Raw genomic sequence first — 19,384 nt, forward strand, 5'->3', positions numbered from 1 at the left:
TCATTCTTTATTCTACATGAGAAGTCTTAAGCCTTTTATAAATCCTGCTCAGATATATTGGGATACTTAAACGTCTAAGTCTAAACATCTTTCTCAAGTTTGTTATCCTGCATAATTTCACAAAAAAGAACAGAGGTCTGCAGAGAATTGCTTCCTGGTATCATAAAGCCTAAGTACTAGGCACTGGAATGCAAGACTGCATGCAAGAAACAAAAGTAATTTCACTGGCAGAATTACTTTCACCTACTGCCCTTACAACTCAGCCTAGTAAGGCAACCTATATGAGAAACATCTTAAAATACAGCAGGTAAATTTGTGACAGTGAAACGCTATCAAGGCTTATGGTCAGTTTCAGGCACGTTATGTCCACGTTCTTTTAAACTAGCAATGTAAGTAATGGATCACCACCTTTCAATAGCAACGCTGTTATCTGTCTCACTTTGGCACAATCTCATGAAGCTTTTAATAAAGCAGACACACCACACCGCAGACAACAAGAAATAACTGAAAAGTACCTAACAGGCAGACTTGTTAAATATTCAGAAACAAATCCGGCAATAATTACAGAAAGCCACTATGAAAAACAGGAACAGTTACTTGATAGAAGCTTGCAGGAAGAGGAGAAAAGGATGGGGAAAACTGTTCTCGTGCTAGACTCATTTTTTCAAGTTTTTCCAGTGGTATTATAAAAAAAGTAACTATACTTTCAGCTTCATGTCAAAGTGCATTAAAAACTTCAAAGAAGTGAAGAATAGCTGCTCAAAAGCTGGGAACGCTGCTTTCTGCAGCTTGTTTAGATATGGATTCTTTCACTTCACTTGCAGTAAACAGGGAGCATTCAAGGAGCTAATTGTGTCTCCATGTGGGGGGGGGGGGGGGGGGGGGGGGAAGGGGGTGGAATAAAAGTCAGAGAAACAAGTCTACCTCACCTCCCTAGGGAGGTCTCTTGTCACAGTCCAGGCTGAGGGGAAAACGGACAGTACAAACGCCACCACTGTCTCAGTTACATTGCAAATAATTGAGCTTTATACAAGGTCCTTCCAGACTCCAGTATGCAAAAACACTGGAGTATTTTCAATCCTAGCATCTATTTAAGCTTCCTAGGCCACAAGAATGAAGACTTAAGGTTTATCAGAAAGGACAACTTTATCACCACTTCTTCCACGCAAGAGTTACTTTCCAGGCTTCTGTTCACTGTGCTTGGGTCACAAGCCAACCAGCCGATCACTTGAGCAACACGGAGGCTTCATGAGAAAGAGCGGCAAAACTGGCAACAACACTTGAATGACAGCCCACAACACACTTCTCCCGTCTCCAGCGAAGATGATAATCTCTAACAGAAGTAGGCTGTCAGTCTCCTTGAAAAGAACTTCCGCAGCCCCATAAGCTTCCCAGGTCCCAGAAACAGTTAATCTCCAGCACAACATTAAGAGATTTGTTCAGACCAAGATTTGTTGAAAGCACCTTCAAGGCACTTTTAAAACACAGCATGAGCCAGAAAAGGTGATCTGGCTCAGTATAGGAACTGAATGGTCTAGCTTTATTTACTGCTTTTTTGGGGGATCTAGCCAAGGCGAACTCACAGTATATTTGAAAAGAGTCCTTATGCATTGTGCATGGAAAAAAGTCCACAGCCAAAATGTCAAAGCAAGAGCCATTTCAAAAGCCATCCAAATCAGCCATCATGAGTTCAACTGAGGGGCCACGACAACTAGCTGCTGTGTAAGACCACCACAGCTTCGTTACCTTCCACTGCAGATAGAAGTTTCTCTGAGCCATCATTTCATTCAGGCCTTTACACACAGTGCTCTTATCCACAGTTCTTCCTATAACGCACAATTAAACATCCCCATCAAATTTACCAGAAACAATCCTTTCAAGTATCTAACACAAAGACTAGTTTTCTTACATCACGGAACCAGCCATTTCGTGCAAGAGAATTCTCACTTCTTCCTACAGGGAAGGATAAAAATGGTTCAGTATGAACTTACAACAACATGCAAGTCATCTCCATACCTCCAGCCCAGATCCAACGTTTGGAGAATCCAACGGTCTTTTCTTCCTCGGTCCAATGGCTGCCAAAGCTGTGAGGTTGGCTTCTCTTTGTTGCATTTGTGCTAACTCCAATTGTTGCATCTAATTTAAAAAGAAAACACCTACATTAATTACGATATACAATATCCTAAAGGTCTTGTTCTCTTTATGGCAGCTTCAGACAGCTCTGTAGTCCCTACTGAAAGAATGTATTTCACAGCATTTTTTCCTGTCTTTCTGGACACTTTTGACAGATTCCGATACTCAGTCACGCTTAGAGCCTTGAATTGATAGCACTGTGTAAGTACACTTTTTATGGAGACCGCATTGTGGTATCATCGCAGCCTTAACAGGAGCCTTGCTGCTGGCTCCTCAGCTCATAAACTTTGCCATTGCTGATTAACAGAAAATATTGATCAGAACTGGTTTATGAAGCTGGATTAGTATTAAAAGTTGAAGCTGCTGAGTTCTGTGGCATATTCTTAATTCAAAATCTCAATTCATGACTGCACAAGCAAGACACTCCATTTCTTCACGCTGTATTACCTGAACCCAGTACCCAATATTGCCATTCTGAAACATCTTATTACCCAACATAACAGGATGCTGTCAAGTTCACTAATATTCTTTCTTTTCCCAGTACGTATTTGAATCTTCAGGCATACCTGAAGCAAGTCAGAGATACACTACATATATTTATTTTCACTCACCTCCAAAAACCGTTCAACACAAAGAAATCCTTAGAAACGACCCCTACCTGGGTTAGATAAACTCGGGATGGGAGAGAAAACCATAGCCAAGAGGATTTAAAAAAAAAAAAAAGTTTTATCTCTGCATTTCAAGGTACATACTACTTCATTCTAATCGATAACTATAGATGCCAGCTGCTTTGGAGCTCAACCCAGGCAAGTCTGCTAATAGACTTACTAGCCTGGATTGGCCACCTTGCTAATGCAACCACACTGCTTTCAGATCCGCCAGCTGTCCAACTTGGTTGCTCTACAGAGTGCTCACTCTCTCTGTAGAGAAGGAAGCTTTTCCATTTACTCAGGTTGAGTTTGTCACAAACCTCTAGGTTTGATGATAATCCTTAAATGATCCCACATGCAACTAGAACAGCTCCTTAGCCCATCCTCTCCCCACTCCCAGGACTTAACAGAATCTGTTTGGATGGGAATTCTCTACATTCACGCATGTCCATGTCTTTAAAGAAAGTACAGCCATATCATGGTAGTAAAGCATCCAACTCTCCTCCCTTCCGTCAACCCCACAAATCGTTAAAAAAAAATAATTGGAATTCCTCATTCAGTCAGTACAGATATTTTGCTTACTAAGCTTGCGATACACTATGTTTTTGCTTGCTTTTCAGCTCTCAGAGATCCCACTTGGAGAAGAGAAATTCAGCTGGTTAACAACTGAGCTTGTAGCACCTACACAGCATTACTCCCTCACTTGCTACTACTTAAATAAGAATCCACAATTTAAAAAAAATACCATGGGCAGGGGGGGGGGGGGGAAAAAAATTTTTTTGTTGTTGAGAGTTTGGTTTTTTGTTTGGGTTGGTTTTGGGGGTTTGGTTTTTTAGTTTGTGGGTTGTCTTTTTTTGTTTTGTTTTTGGCAAGTCTGTTATTTTACTTCAGATCAGTAGACTCGTCCTTACTTTAGTGATGCTGGCAGCTTCACATCAAGTATTGCAGCCAGCTAGGCTATTTAAAGAAAAACAGTATTTCAGTGCAAGATTCCTAAAAGCGCATCCTGCCCTGTAAGATTCAAACTATACACATGCTTAAGATTTTTCATCAGAAATCAGGGAACGCAAGACTTTGACATACATATGTTGAGAGTAGTTGGGTTTGTTTGGTGTGGGGTTTGTGTGTTTTTGGGTTTTTTTGTTTGATTGGGTTTTTTTTTGAAGAGGAGACAAATGATTCAGTTACAAAAACACCACCATTTGCAAGTCAGCTTTGATCACACTATGTAGGCTTTTCCTTACAGAAATGTAGTAGTACTTTCTCAACGCCAGATACCATCATTCACTTACCACACACACTCTATTCCTGCTTTTGTGTGCAGTGTAAACATTTGTAGCCATTACTTATCAGAATTACTTCAGTTCTGAACAGGTTTTTTTTGTTTGTCTTTTTCAAAGTATATAGTATTGCTTTCAAGAATATTTTAGAGACTGTAAGGCTTTATGTCCCTTAAACTTGAAAATTACAGTTCTGCAATTGTCTGACGTTACCTCCAGCTGGCCTACTTCCATATGATGTTTAAGATAAACTTCCCTTTAATCTCAGTCTTAAATATGTATATTTATATTCAGGAACACATTGCAAGCAATCAGGAATGGGGGGGGAATTAAGACTAAGTCTGAAAAAGTAACTTGAAACTTCGTGAACTCTGTGAAACACTGAAGCTTAGAAACTATTTTTATGTGACACCTCTTCATCACTCCCTGGATTAATCGGGAGCAATAAACCGCTGAGATTCTCTGGCAGAGGTACGTGCTTACTTCCAGCCCCAGCTGCCCAGGCCTCCAACACCTGGTGCCACCCCCACTTACAGGCAGCTACGGAGCATGCCTGTAGAAGCACACCTTCCTGCTAGCAATGTAGGTCAGTCATCAGGGTGGTCGCATGTGCACCACAGTCTTCTTGCCATGAGAAGAGGCATTACAACATGCCATGCACATGGCATCCCTCTGGGGGCAGATTAAATTCCAAAAGGCTCCAGTGGCAAAGAAAACCAGAAGGGGAAAGATGATTTGCTTTACTTTTAAGAATCATTACACTTAAAATGAAAAGGACTTTCAAAACCATTAAACTTAAAACACAAAAACCCCAAATAAAAGCCCTTATTAGCCTAGCCTTGTGCTTCCATCCCTGGGAGTCATTAGGAAACATATCCCCCCTCTCCCTCAGCCCTGCAAAACCAGCTTCAGTGCAGTTAGACATGTCAAAAACAGGTGGCTGCTGAACATTTGGTCACTGGCTTGAAGCAGCACTGAAATAAGACCCCCGAGGGGGCTTTGGGTTGGCATCAGCACGGGGTGGAAGGGAGCGGGTGGGTTGAGCGCCTCTTGGTGCAGTACCAGAACGCTGCTCTGGCTGAGGACTGGGTAGCGCCTGGGCACCGTCACCATTTACCCCACGCAATTCAAGCTGACAAAGCGTGCTGTCGACACAGAGGCCCTGCAAGAGCGAGCACTGCTGGAGGGCAGGGCTGGCAGAAAACCCACTGATACAAAGGACGGGATGACACTTGGTGGACAGTGTGAAAAAGATGCGCTTTCTAGAAACAGAATTGATGCATCTCTGACCACGCAGTTCCCAAGACAATGCTGGAAACGCATGTTGTTACTGTCATCTACTCTCCCCAATACATTTTCCACCTGGTAACCAGTCAAAGGATTTTTCAAATCAGGCAGAATCTCACCAGGGTTTCGGAGCAAAAGAAAAAAAGAAATCATAGTCCTGTTGCATTCTAGACGTCTTGGGGATTTTTCTGAGAACATAATTAAGACAAATGAATTTAAACTCTCAATCTCCATAATGGACTTAACAGATCCCCATTAAGTGATATGGGCAGGCATCCAAATTACCCTGCTGAAGCCAGCAAAACCATCTTTTCATCAAGTTTTGTTCCATTAAAAAGTGTGAGATTAGATGTCCAAACATTGTATGAGCAGTTAAAAGCACAGGATAAGGAGAAGACAGGCAGATAACATCAAGGGATACCCGAGGATACTGGCTGGCTAACTACTGCCAAATTTTCCTAAACAAGATTAGGAAAGAGCAAGAGGCAACTATGTTGAGTCAAATCTTTCTTTAACAGACAGTTTTCTAGCACATAAGCTAGGGCAGAAACATCACTGCAGCAAGTGAAAGTCAGTAAAAGTAGTATATACACTTTATTAAAATATAACAAAGAGAATCTGCATCTAGTATTGTTTCCCTTCTAGGGGCCAGTTTTACTAAGACTGCTGTCTCTGACTAAAATAGGATACAAATAGGAACTGTCACACCCAGGTTTGTATCTTGAAAACAGATTATTTTTTCCCTTGAAGATAGAAGTGTGTAACAGCAATTCAAGAGAAGCAGGGGGAACCTGCGCCATACATTGGACCCACAAACTAGCAGGTTTCCCCTCAACCTGATCTACTTCATCTGCTGAAAGATGCTGCTGTTCCACCACAACACAGGAGTCCAACACATGTTCTGTTCAAAATTCATTCCTCAAGAAGGGCATATTGAGAGGGGACAGTCTCCAGGCAAGAGGCAAATGAATGTTCATACTCTTTTTACCCCCTTTCCGTTTTTTACATACGCTAAGAATCGCAGTACAAAGAGTTCTAAAAACCTGTGTATAAAGACCAAATTGCTATGAAAACGTCTCAGAACTTGTAAAATAGTCTTTGTTGCTGCTGGCCTTTTTAATAATAAAAATAGGGTTTAAAGTCTGGTCTTGCAGCAAGCAGGAATCTCTAGGGTGACACAATAACCATTTTAGTTAATCTGACCTGCAGCACAAATCAAGAAGTAAGGTATATTTTAAAGTCCTCCCTTACAGTGAAATGGCATTTGCAGCATGGCTGTAATCACACAAAATGAAAGGTTTTAAAATTGACCTCTCTGTTCTTCACTCAATCCTCTACTGAGAAAAACAGAATTTCTGTGAGCAGGAAAAGAAATCTCACTTGTGCCTCATACTCCACATTTCAGAAAATATGCAAAATCTATTTTTACTATTACACCAATGACATTTTTGTGGCATTTTAATATTAAAAATTAAATTTCAAGTTGCATAAGATGACAAGAAGTACCTCAGCTACGAGATGCTGAGACTTTTCTTTTAAAGCAATACTGCAAGTTGGTTTTAAACCCTTTCAGTTACAAAGTACATGGTATGTGGTTGTTAGCATTATCAGAGCTCCAATAATTCAAGTTATGCAGACCTCGCAAGATTTCCCCTGAACACTGCAAGGAAGAATCCCTTAAACACAACTGAAGAAGGGAAAAAGTACAATACTTTGTACTACAAATAAAGTCAACTAATTCACATCAGCTAATCCATGATGTGTACAGCAGCAGGTGGCTGTATTATGGAAGGGGGGAAACAGAAGAGCTACCTAGCTGAAAATACGTTCACCTTTGAAAAGGAGTAACAAAAACCCTCACGTCTGGTCACAAAGTACCCAAAGCAGAACAGGGCACTTGGTATAACCTTCCACAGAAGACAAAGCACGTGAAACCTTTACTCTCTAGATCTTCAAGAACAGTTTTACCAGGGAAGATTTCTCTAAAGGTAGAGACAAGAAATTAAGCATCTGTATTAGCCAGGGCTCACAGAGCAGTAACAGGTCTGAGGTTCAAGAAAAGCCAGACAGGTGGCACTTGTCCAGCACCTCAAGAAATTCATACCACTGCCCACTTCTGTGGGATCTTCAACATGTAAAGTATTTAGGAAATAAATGGAGAGATTTCTTTTCTCCACTTCTCAGATTTAAGTGCTAGGAACTTATGTTGGGGGCGGGGGGGGGGGAACCCCCCAAAAACAGTTTTGGCAATGCAGTAACAAATAAATACAGCCGTATGGATGTAAATAAGCTCAGAAGAAATGCTGGTGAGACAGATGGGGAAGCTAAACACCACAATTCTGGAGTTGGTTATAATTAATGTAAGGGAAAGATTAAAAAGTATATGTGCAAGATACTGGGTTTAATACCAAGAAAAAAGTGGGGATGTCTCCACATATGACATCGTAGGCTGACAGAGTATGGGACAGATTAAATAAATATTTAAAGTAACAGAAGAACTGGCAGGAAAGGAAAGCAGGCAAGGCTAAAGACAAGTTAATGTATGCCTAAGGGTTATGCGTGCTATCCAGCAATAAGTACATCAGGAGTAATAAAAGCACTAAAGTAGATGAACAAGAATTTGTATAAGACTTGCGGGGGGAAAAAAAAGCAAGGAATATAAGCATACAAGAGAGGCAGAACCCCCCGATTCTTTCAGCTTCCACAATAAAGAAATTAAACAATAAATTAATGAATATTAAAATTCAAAGTAAGTCAAAGCAACTGGGACCAAATATCAACATTTACTTTCTTCTAGTTTGCATCAGTGAAAAAGGAACCTTAACACCTGCATGGATCTTTACTATTGCCCTTTACTGTATATTTTTAAAGAACTAAATATTGAGGTACCTTTTAAGTGGGGCCACTTATCCCACTGAACTGACTTCTCTCTCTTCTTTCTATCCATTCTTTTTTCTGACCATCTTTTTCAAAGTTTCACTGGGTTTCATTGTGTCCTCCATTTAGTGCTTTGAAAGTTTTCTACTGCTCCCAGTCACTTCTCCCTTCATTGTCTTTAGAAAAAAAAAGAACTCCAATTTTTTCGCATTCCCTTTAAGCATTTTAAGGAACTTGTGACGAAAATGAAAAATAAACCTTAAAAATCTGTTTTCAATCTCAAGCCTCTCACACTGGTTGTCATAAAGCTTGATGAGCATTACTGCCTCCAGCCTCTACCTTTCCTATACAAAGTTTTCTGCCCTACAGGTTGAATGCGGCTGAATAGCAGACTTCTCATACGGGGCACATTCTCTGAGGAAAACTGACATTTGAGGGCTGCGTATTTAAACATTTATCATCCTCTCCTCTTGCCTATAATGCAATTCCTCTTCTTGCAACAGCTTCCTTTCAAACTGTTTTAATTAGCCATACAATTCGTTTCCACTGACTTTTCCCTCTGTTGTAGTTTATATTTAACAGCAGAAAGGCAGAATAGCATGCACTGGTTTCATATGCAGTTCTGACTTATTATAGGGCTGTATGTAATACTGTAGGTTTCTTTCAGGTTAACATTCCACATACATGCTTCAGTGGCAGAACAGCCCCTACCGTGGCTGCATCCCCCAAGACCAGGTGCCTTGTCTGTCCAGAACTAGAGGGTGCAATAAGATGTTTTGGAGAACAACAGAAATTTTTTCCAAGGTAGCCATGAAGTAATCTACCCAGAGAAAAGAAAGAAAGAAAAAAAAAATCCTTCAGTTGATATTTGACATTCTCTGATATATAAGTAACTAGGTCCCCACAGAATTTAAGAAAAAGTCCAGGATGCAATGACTTCTTGACTCCTAATTTTGCCCATTCTTGTTAAGAATTTCTCAAGTGTGGAATGTGTATTTCCTTTTACGAGTTTGTTTTGTTTAACAATTATTGATGCATGTCTGTGTATTCTAGAACACCTGGAGCACGCTTTCCCCTGTGCAGTCTCATCAACTTGCCTTACTTGGGAGGCCCAGAGAAGCTCCTGGTTGTCTAGCATCCAGCATCAAGCTCTCTTTATGTGTGTTTTCAGACACAGTCCAGGCTCCTTTTGTTGCAAGGCCGAGGGAAGGCTTCAGCATACCACACCAAAGCGATATATTCTGTAGCTTTTGTTTCAGATGCTATCACGTGTGAGAAGACTGCTCAATGACTGTCAGCAGACCTGCATTATCACAACGGGACAGTGTCCAGCCCTTGCGAGCCATTACTTTAAAACCAATCACAGTTCTTCCAAACGCATGATATTTCGAACGACTTTCACCTGCTGTAACACTGCATATTCATTACTCGCTCTTGAGGTCTAAAAGCTAGAGAATGTTTAAGACACATCTTCCACCTGCAGGTTTCTCCATCTCATCATGCTGTCCACCCAACACTCATTCTTGGCACAGAACTCTCTGGCTCTCCGTTATAATCTTTTTGTTGTACTTTTAGTCCTAGAATTTCCTCTGTTAGCAAGTTTCTAATCCAAGGCCATACTTTCAGCTGGCTACACGTCCACTATAGTCTCTCAGAGGAACTTAGAAAAGGCTATTTGAAAAATCCCAGAACAGGCTTAATGGAGTTTGGGGGGGCCTTTTGTTTTTCACTAGATAGAGATAGTTGTTATCATCTTCCAGTCAGCTGGTTTTAGGGTATCCGACGCAGTATCTCAGCTGCTCTTTTCTTACGCTCCTTCAAAACACCAAAATGAATGCCACACAAACAGGGATTTGGTTCACTTTTCAGTTTGCTCAATAACCTAACACTTTACAGGACTTCCATCCCTGACTTTCTGCAAGACTTGCAACATACCAAATCTCTGATGATAGCCCTTTGCTGTTTGTAGGGCTACACTGCAGGTAGCATGATTATTGAACAGGCGTAAATTTTGTTGGTTTTTTTTCCCCAAAAAACATGCAGAAGCAGGTAAGAAGCACTACAGAACAATAAAGATAATATAAATCAGATAATTAAGCAGAAGCTCTCAGGATGTCACTGAAGGCTCATAAAAAGCCAATTGATCACAATGAGATCTTATTTTGCTCGCAGCATCTTGTTTGCTTTTTTGAGAGGTTATGGTTAACTAGGGAGTTTCCTTTTCCCCTGCCACAAGAGTGGTCTTAAAGAATTTGAACCATTAGGTCCAGAAGACTAAATACAGAAGCAGCACAAGAGGCAAAACTCTTTGTGGGGAAAAAAGGAAGGCAACAGCTTGAAAATGTGGGTTGGAGACAGTAGGGAGAGCAGTAGACAAAGAATCAGGTTACAGTTACTTGTTATCTGAAAATGTAAGAGGAAATAAGGGAGAGAGTTAGGATGGACACATTAAATTGAAATTTAGTTGTTCTGTAGTATCTTCTTTTCAAAAATCATCTTTTTTTTCTGTCATTACTATGTAGCACCCAGGAACTCACTGGAATCATGCAGACTTTTTTCAATGTTTTTGATGGGGTTTGTTTTGTCTCTACAAAATAACGTATGGTTTACTATTTTCCTCCCAGTCAGTTGATACTGAAGGTATTGAATTTTCTCAGTATCTCATCTGCTGCCGTCTTGTGACACCTGTGTCAAAATCATAACAGTAAAATGTACAAGTGCATCACGCAGGCAAGAACAAGGGACTGGGAAGACTTGTGCAGTCGTAAGCGAACAGAGCTGCTGGAAGAGCAAGGAATGGGGCAGGCAAGTCTGCTGTCCATCAGGTGCTTGCTCCACACGCTCCTTCCCCTCGTTCAAGATGTGGCTACTCACCTTTATCCACTGATAGGTGCTACAAGGTGCCACAAGGTAAGAGCAGAGATGAAGCTAACTACTACGGAATAAGCAAAGATGCTATCAATATGATAACCATTCACCTGCTCAACCCCAAGCAGCAATCTTGCACAAATACAATCTGAAAGGTTTGCCCAGCCTCAGCCTTAAGCTTCCTGAAGCCATACTACAAGCACAGTCACTTTTGAAGACGAGAGACAGAAGTACAAAAGATCAGGGTTTATATTTAAATTTACAGTACAGGCTCTTTAATACTGACATTTTTACAGGTCTTTTGGGTTGCACTGTTCATATGGCATGCTTGTGCATTTGACAGTATCCTACACCTACTCAATTTAAGTAAGCTCATTTCAGAAAAGGGATGAAGGCAGAGATAAACTATAAATACAGCTAGAAGAATTGCATCGACTGAACATTTTCTTTGTAATTGGAAGTATAGTTGAAAGTGGGACAGGAAATAGCAGAAAGCACCTAAAAAAAGTTGTGGTTTAAAAGTGCAAGCATCAGGGACAATGCGAGGACTGTATCCTCTCAGCTTGAAGTGGCAGATAAGGCTGAATGAAAGGCAGGGGTAATTTACCCAGACTTCGGGAACGCGGTTGCACAAAGAGCTGGCCCATGAGGTGAGACAAAATTCTTGACTGCACAAAGGAGCAGCTTGGGGCAAGCCTTGCAGCTGCCTCAGAAGGAATGCACACTTTCTGTAGGTATTAAAATCTGCTGAAACAGGTGAAAGGGGGAAGTAAATAAAGACTTAATTCATAGCCAGTTACATAGACTAAGAATATAGGAAAGTAAATGACTTAGCATAGGGGAAGTTTGAGGCAATAGGTCCTGCAAAAAGGGATGAAAAGGTCACAGCAATTACGTACAGCCTTTTGGATAAAAGAATCCACTGCCGAGTCTCTGGATGTACTTCCAGCAATGCTAAGACGTTGCCTCCAGCTGCTGGATGACAGCACGTCCTGGACTTGTAAGTATTCATTGTTAGGATGTACACTTCGCGTTTTGGGAAACATTGCTTTAGAACACGCTCCAGTGCCATTACCCCCCAGACCCTCTCCCTTCTCCCAGGGGTCACCATCAACACATAAAAGACAGCTTTGAGGAAGGAAGGCCCATATTCATTCTTAAAGAACTTTAAGCGGATCAGATCAGGCTTTTCCGGTGGTTACTCAACCACGGTGGCCTGGAAAGGATCCAGTTCCAGCCGACAGAGGTATCAAAATTCCCAAGTGTGGCTTCTTAGGAGCAGGCTACAGTCACAACACGACAAGACAGACAGACAGACAACGGTGAGCCTTTTCAGGCTTTCATCCCAGTATGCACTATGCTTCTGCATTACCAGTTTCAGCCTTGGCATATCTGTTGGTTTTTGTTTTGCTCTTATTCCAGCTTTAGTCATGTTTGCATTTTTAATGCAAATGTGTGCTGACCATTTACCTCCAAACTGTCAATAAAGTGCCAAAACTGACCAGCTGCATTTGGGCTCATTTCCACTCAAGCTTGAGACAGTCTCACACATAAGAAAGCACCCCTGGCACAGAAGATGGGTTTCCCAGTGTGGCACGCGAAGCCTGGAGAAGTTCTGGCTGCCTCATTCTCCAGAGAACAAAGCAGCAGGACAGAGGGCAAGGCAAAACAAAGATCTGCACTGGCCCAAGAGGCACACCTGCCTCCTCTTCTTTTGGTGAAGCAGTTGGGAGATTGTCACTCTGGGAGCGGCACAGCACGGAGAAATAATGCAGGACAAGTGCGATGAAGGCTGTGTTAGTCTGGCACAAGATAAGATGCACTGAAGGACGTGAACTCAAGCACTCAGTAGAACACCAAGCACTAAACTTAGAGGCCTTCTCCACTCTGTTGGCTCCTTTTTTGTACACCTATATGCCACTTTTTAAAAGAGATCTCATTACCAATACCAACCAATCTAAAAAAAGACCCAAAACACATACCTAACTTCTTTCTGTTCTAAATACCTGAATCATGGAATATTTTTCGAGATCCTACACATTATTGTTCAGAGGAAAAGAGAAAAGAAGCTGTGTAAGTGACTCGCTTGGCAGTGTTTTATTAAAAGAAAGAACCTCTAGAAATGACCAGATGATGCAGAGGTAAAGCCACCTACAAAACAAGACAAATTAGCATCACCCACTGATTTTTGATCCTGGTGGCACTAGAGGCAAACTGGGAAGGGCTTTAGGGCAACTTTGTACTCACAGATTGTAAGCATGAAGAAAGTTAGAAGCAGAAAGAAAGAATTAAAAGATAGAGAGTAAAGCAAGTTCCTTCTCTCTCCTTTATTTTACAAATTTCTTCTACTATGGTGCAAATCCAGAGCATTGATTCTAATACTGTTTTACTGGATTTCCATTTGTTTTGCCTGGGCTCCTACATTAATCCAAACAATAAGGGCCTTTAAAGCATTCATAAATAACCTGCTGCTGCTGCTGGCACCTAGGAGCCAAGTGCAGCGATGTTAAGCAACAACAAATTTCATAGTTCAAGAGGCACAGTTAAGAAAAAAGGTTGCTCAGAAAATCACTCTCATTTAGCACAAAGATCCTTAAAAATTGCATGAAATCAGTCAAGTAACTATAGAAACCAATTTTTTCAGCTCTGTATCACACGTCTCACACCTCAATTGTCTTTATTATCGTCTGCTGTCAGATCCTTAATCAGAAATGTGAACAGGCTTGATGATTTATTCAGCAGGGAAAATAATCTGTAGGTCAAGTGAAAAATTTCACACACGCACACACGCACGCACGCACATCTTCAACCTTAGGTACTTTCATTTCATTCTGTTCCCAGTAGCTCTGGGGGCAACTCCAGTGAGATCCAATATTAAGGCTCAATTAAAATAAGCTCCAATTAGTGGAGCTTTTTTCTCTCAGGCTAGAAAAGTCAGGAAATGGATATTGGGAAATGTAAAAAGTCAGCTACTGAGAGGAGGCTGCAGACATAAATGAACTTATTTGTTGATTTCTACAGTTGCTATGCAGAGGCCTCTGGGAGTAAAAGCTTAACCAGTCTAAGCTATAAACTAAAACCCCTGCAGCTAAACATGAACTGTGTGAAACAAGGGCTCCATTCCAGAACAGAAAACTGCTGGGCCCAGAAAATTAAAAGCCAGAGGCGTTTTCCATTTAAAACTAAATCCCAGTACCGCCTCCCAGCCAAAGAATTATAAGCAGTATCAGATTTACAAAACGAACAATTACCCTGGAAAAATGTAGCCTATTGTACAGTCCCAGATGCTAAATCTCAAAGTTGTTTTTTTTTTTTTTTCTAATCCCACATTATATTCCTACTACCAAGTGTACTGCTGCAGTTTACAAAGGACCGTTTCTAGACAGGACTGAAACTACAAAAATAAAATGTTAAAAAAGAGAGCTCATAATTCATTGACCTCATTTGAAGCACTGCCCTTGCCTGTGGCAGTTCCTGTCCTTCCCCAAGGCCTCTGCAAATGGTATGCAGCAGCAAAATAAACCCTGACCTAATTGCCAGGACAGGGCTGCCAACCTTCTCTCAACACAAAGGCAAGCATGGTAACTGGAAAGTCCTACCTCTTTCGCTTTCTGCTTTAACCGCAGTTGCTCTGGATCTTCTTTATTGGAACGGCTCTACCAAAGGAAGAAGAAAAAGACTGAGTAGAAATTACTGGCATCCAAACACCATCGTATCCGTTAAATATTTAATAAATGACAATTTTCTCTGGTGATTTCAAGATTTAGCTCCAGGGGTGAATGCCTCAATCCAGACTGGCTTCCCTCCCCCTCCACGCACATACGTGCACCCCCCTCCTCATCTGGGCCGGCTGCCTCTGCTCTAGCCTGAAGCAAAATTAAGCTGAAAATGATGCTAACACTGTCAGTCAGGTCCAGTCTAGGCATGATGTTGTTCATGTCAGCAGCAGACACTTAAAAAGGACAGGAAGTATAGGAAAGAAAGGGGGTCGTACTCGTGCAAGTACAACACGATTCTTTCAAGTCTAGATTAGGCTTCCACCCAAGGGGCTCCAGAATTCAGCTTGAAACAAAACAAAAAACCCAACAAACAGAAGATGATCAAGATGATCACATCTGATGGAGCAACATCTACTGGACTTGTTTTTTTTGCTCCTGTTCTTGAGGGGAGGGGGAAGAAGGGTACTTATTCTGTACTAGCAGTGGCTCCATCAGGAGTTTGCAGATGCTAGGGTACCAGCCCCAAAGCTAGCCCTCTGATCTGACTACAGGAAACATACATCTGGCAGGGTGGTGGATCTCGCCAGGCTCCAGCTTGAACAAGCATAGTGAACTCATATTTTCAAACAGTGCCATATACAGATATGGAGAAAGACATACCAATTTCAGAGCCAGAAATAGAGCCAGGAAGGACATTTACAGTTATGTGAATACTTCTTTTATTTCATTTTGACCAGTAGGAATAATCTCAAAAGCAGAGTTCACCCCACCACGCATTTGATAGAATGTAAAAAGCTAAAATCCTTTTCTGTATAGCCTAAGCTATCCTAAACTTTACGGATTTCCAGTTACAGGGTTAATGGTTACTACATTTAAAGCAGAAATAGGAGAAACCTGAAGATGTTCACCAGTCTAAAGGACACCACTACTTCCTTGGAAAGCAAGAAGTGAAGTCCTTACCTTGGCTGCTCGAAGCAACATTTCACGTTCCTCTTCATCCTTTCTCTGCTTTTCTAGGTGATCAAGCTTTTCAAGAAATCTCAGCTGTGCTCTGGTGTCACTAGATACGATGTACCTATCACTCCCCTGGAAAGAGAAGGTTGTTATAGATAACCAGACTTTTATATACACCATTAGAGCTAATAAACCCAATGGGAACAACCTGAAAAGAACACCACTATTTTTTCAGAGCTGAAAAGTACAGGCTGTTTTAGAAAGACTTCAGGTGGTAGGTAGTCATTTACACATCTCCTCTCCACTGAAGCATGTTTCCTGGCATCTGTGACTAGTAAGAGGTTATTGAACAAGTGACTTTAACAACATCTAGTCTATATTGACTATAACAACAATGAAGTCTTTAAGTCTGAAGACTAAAATTTTATTTTAAACAGCAACTTCATATCCAGTAAACATACGTACAAGACTGTCTTCTGGACAAGTTAAGAGGGGGGGGGGAAAAAAAACCAAAAAAAACCCCAAAGCAGCAGAACATCATATCCTTTCCCCTTTAAAGAGAAAGGGTGAAGAAAAAATAAAATTTGACATTTTAAGTTTCTAGTGTTTGGTGTTCTAGTTTCAGCCATTTAAATCCAGAATTTGAAATAAGCCTCACCTGGTATTTCCAAAAAGAAGTTTTATGGAGCGGAGGGGTGGTTTAGAACTAGTTATAATGAATCTTGGGGTTGGGGAAAGTGACATAAATTATATATGGTTTATTATAGCTTTAGGAATACATACTTTTGCCTCAGTGGATGCTCTCAAGTCATAGAAAAGTTTATGTTGAAAGGTAACCTGTGGAAGTCATCTGGTCCAGCCCCCTGTGCAAAACTGGGCCAGTGAATACTAATAAATAGTTCCAACAATAACTGGACACACATGCATTGAAACAAGACTACAGTCCTTTTGGTCAAAAAATAACAATCAGTAGTTTATTTTTCATACTATTTTTGCCCTCACTGGAAAGTCTGAGTTTAGTTTTACTTTAGTTCGGAAAGAAGACAGAGAAAGGAAAGATTTAAAACATGGTCAGCTGGCAATGAAAAGCTTGTTTTTACTATTCTGCTCTTCCAAAGACAGCCTATTGAAGCCATGCGTTGGCCAGAGGGCATTAGGCAAAACAAGGCAGGGAGCCTTCTAGATGAGGCACGTCTGTGCCACCTCTTTGTACCACTCCTTAATGCACGTCCTAGAGTCATCTTCTCTCTCTGTTACTTTGTGAACTTGTCTTTTCCTGAGAAATTTATCCTTGGGCTTTTACCAGCCAAACACACTATATACTTTCTTTCTACCCGACCCCAATCTCACGCTTTAATGAAGCAACCTTGACACGCAACTGTTCTGGAATAAGCACAGCATATTTTACAGCTATATTTTTTAGGCAAGGGTATATTTTAAGCATACGAACTATCAGTGACTTCAGTTGTTAAATTTTTAGTTTTCAAACACCCTATACTCAGACTCTTCTTCCCACACCCAGTCACATACTTTTAAAAGCTGGGAGGAAAGTAGAAGTCTTCTTGTGGGGCACCGTTGTCTCCCAATCTGAATTCTCACAGCCCAGCCAGAGCATGAAATCAATCCCTCTTCTGGTATTAAGTTTGGTCCTTTTCAATGAGCCACCACATTGTCATGTATCACCAACCGTGTGTGGCTCACACCACACCATGTGTTGCAACCAAGGAGACTTTCTTTCTCAAGCAGAGTCTGTGGCTCTGCAAAAAAGTCCAACAAACCTTCCCCCCCTTCTGTTACTGCTCGAGATTATTTTTTTTACTGCTCCCCACAAAAACATACACTACTTCGAGTCAGTCTCAGTACATTAGTACAATTTGTTTTGAAGCAACAGTTTATAATAATACACCACCATGCTGCAATCCTTTTAAAGGGACAAAGAAGAAAGCCATATTACCAGAAGATTATTTTTTCCAAAGTTAGAAGCATTTCGCTTTGGAATGCCTGAAGTCCGAGTTAGATACTTACATTTTTAAAGCCAAATCCAAGGCTCTATGCCAATTAGGAATGCAAACCAGAAGCACCCCAATGCACTACCAAGAGCTTACATGGGACAAGAAATGGGTGCATTCATAACAATATTTCAGTTCATCAACAACTGTTGATGATACCTTATTTCAGGTCTTTTTAGAAGAGGAACACCTGCAGTTAAATTTTGTGCTACTCAATAAACTTGTTCTCTGATCATTTAGCACTGAATTGCTGAGACAGAAAACATTATATTGTATACCTGTTCATAACTTGTAGCCATTACTGTTATGATGAAGCAAGTTGGATTCAGTTTTTGTCCATATAACAATTTAACTTCCTCACATAAGGCCAAACTGTCCCCAGCTACAACAGTGCAATCCCAACAAAACTAAAGTTACAAGTGTAATAGAGAACAGAATTTAACTTAGTGATAAATAAAGCACTTAACCACAATACAGTGTGGTTAGATTTGTATGTGCCGAAGTTGAACTTGTATATCTGACTGTTAAAAAGTAATTTTTACTTTAACTGAGCTAAATTTAACCTGGAGTTCACTTTGCTATCCTGAAAGAAGCTATTGCTTTCACACAACAATAGCACATTAGTACATCTATACAATCATGTTATGAAATTTATTCCTCCACTTTTTTTTTCTTTGAGAGAGATGTACATACTCGAGACTTCTCCACAGACACGCTCTGAAGCACAGCCAATTCCTACTAAAATTTTTACGTTAGGTTTACACACATTTGAAACATGCAGCATCGAAGCAAAGCATTCCCAGGTATGTCTTTAGTGAGAAGAGAACTGGCAACAAATTCAAGGACAGCTATATGCCTCGTCTGCGATTTGCAACTTCCTTCCTAGATTATCGCATACCTGTAAATGAGTCTGAAACCTGACTAAGGCACTTGTGGTTTAGCACCAGGAATGTATTGCATGTCCAGGGGCACAAAGGAAAAACCCACACACAGGGAAGCTGTGCTCCACTTCAGCCCACCAGGAAAGAAGTTGGAAGAATCCCACAAAGACCAGTTCTCCCATGAAATCTGAACAGTTTAAGTCATGTTCAACAGCCTTGCTGAGGACAGAGCAGGAACGCGGGCGGTTGCAAAGGCTCAGCTACACTATGTGGGAACCTATTAGGCTTTGGCTTTTATATAGTCAACCCCGAAACCAAGTTAATAACAGAAAAGCTTCTGATAAGTTAATTCTGCACTCTGCAGTTTGATGGCGGCACGGGGTGGGTAGGAGGAGGCTGGCTGTTTTCACATCGAGGAGTGCTCACTCCTTCACTACATTTAGAGCTTACCCCTTAAACCAATGCAGCTGCCACACCATATTGCCCTACAGATAGTGCAGTTTAGGGTTGCAGTGTTTTACTGCTACTGCACATGGGGAAAATGTTTTCATGGAGCAATGTTTATAGCACAGCACCATATCATGCTTCTCGAAGCCATGCGCTCGTGGGCTCCAAACACAGGCACACGGCAGTCACCTCACACTGTGCTGAATCTACCCACGTGTACGTCACTGTAATGTTTTTCAGTCACTGTAATGTTTTTCAGTCACTGTAATGTTTTTCAGT

General features: G+C 41.0%; 1 protein-coding gene across 1 annotated transcript in view; it reads right to left on the reverse strand.

Annotated features, from left to right (window-relative positions):
• Positions 1–19,384, reverse strand: part of TAF4B (TAF4b RNA polymerase II, TATA box binding protein (TBP)-associated factor, 105kDa) — a 57,769-nt gene that overhangs the window by 9,548 nt on the left and 28,837 nt on the right. The window contains exons 12-14 of the mRNA XM_009331484.1: positions 15,775–15,900; positions 14,695–14,751; positions 2,017–2,136 (exon numbers count right to left, since the gene is read on the reverse strand). Of these exons, the coding sequence (XP_009329759.1) occupies positions 2,017–2,136; positions 14,695–14,751; positions 15,775–15,900 (303 nt within the window). The remainder of the gene's footprint in view (positions 1–2,016; positions 2,137–14,694; positions 14,752–15,774; positions 15,901–19,384) is intronic.

The sequence above is a fragment of the Pygoscelis adeliae genome, unplaced genomic scaffold (genome assembly GCF_000699105.1).
Source record: "Pygoscelis adeliae isolate BGI_AS28 unplaced genomic scaffold, ASM69910v1 Scaffold108, whole genome shotgun sequence".
NCBI lineage: Eukaryota > Metazoa > Chordata > Aves > Sphenisciformes > Spheniscidae > Pygoscelis > Pygoscelis adeliae.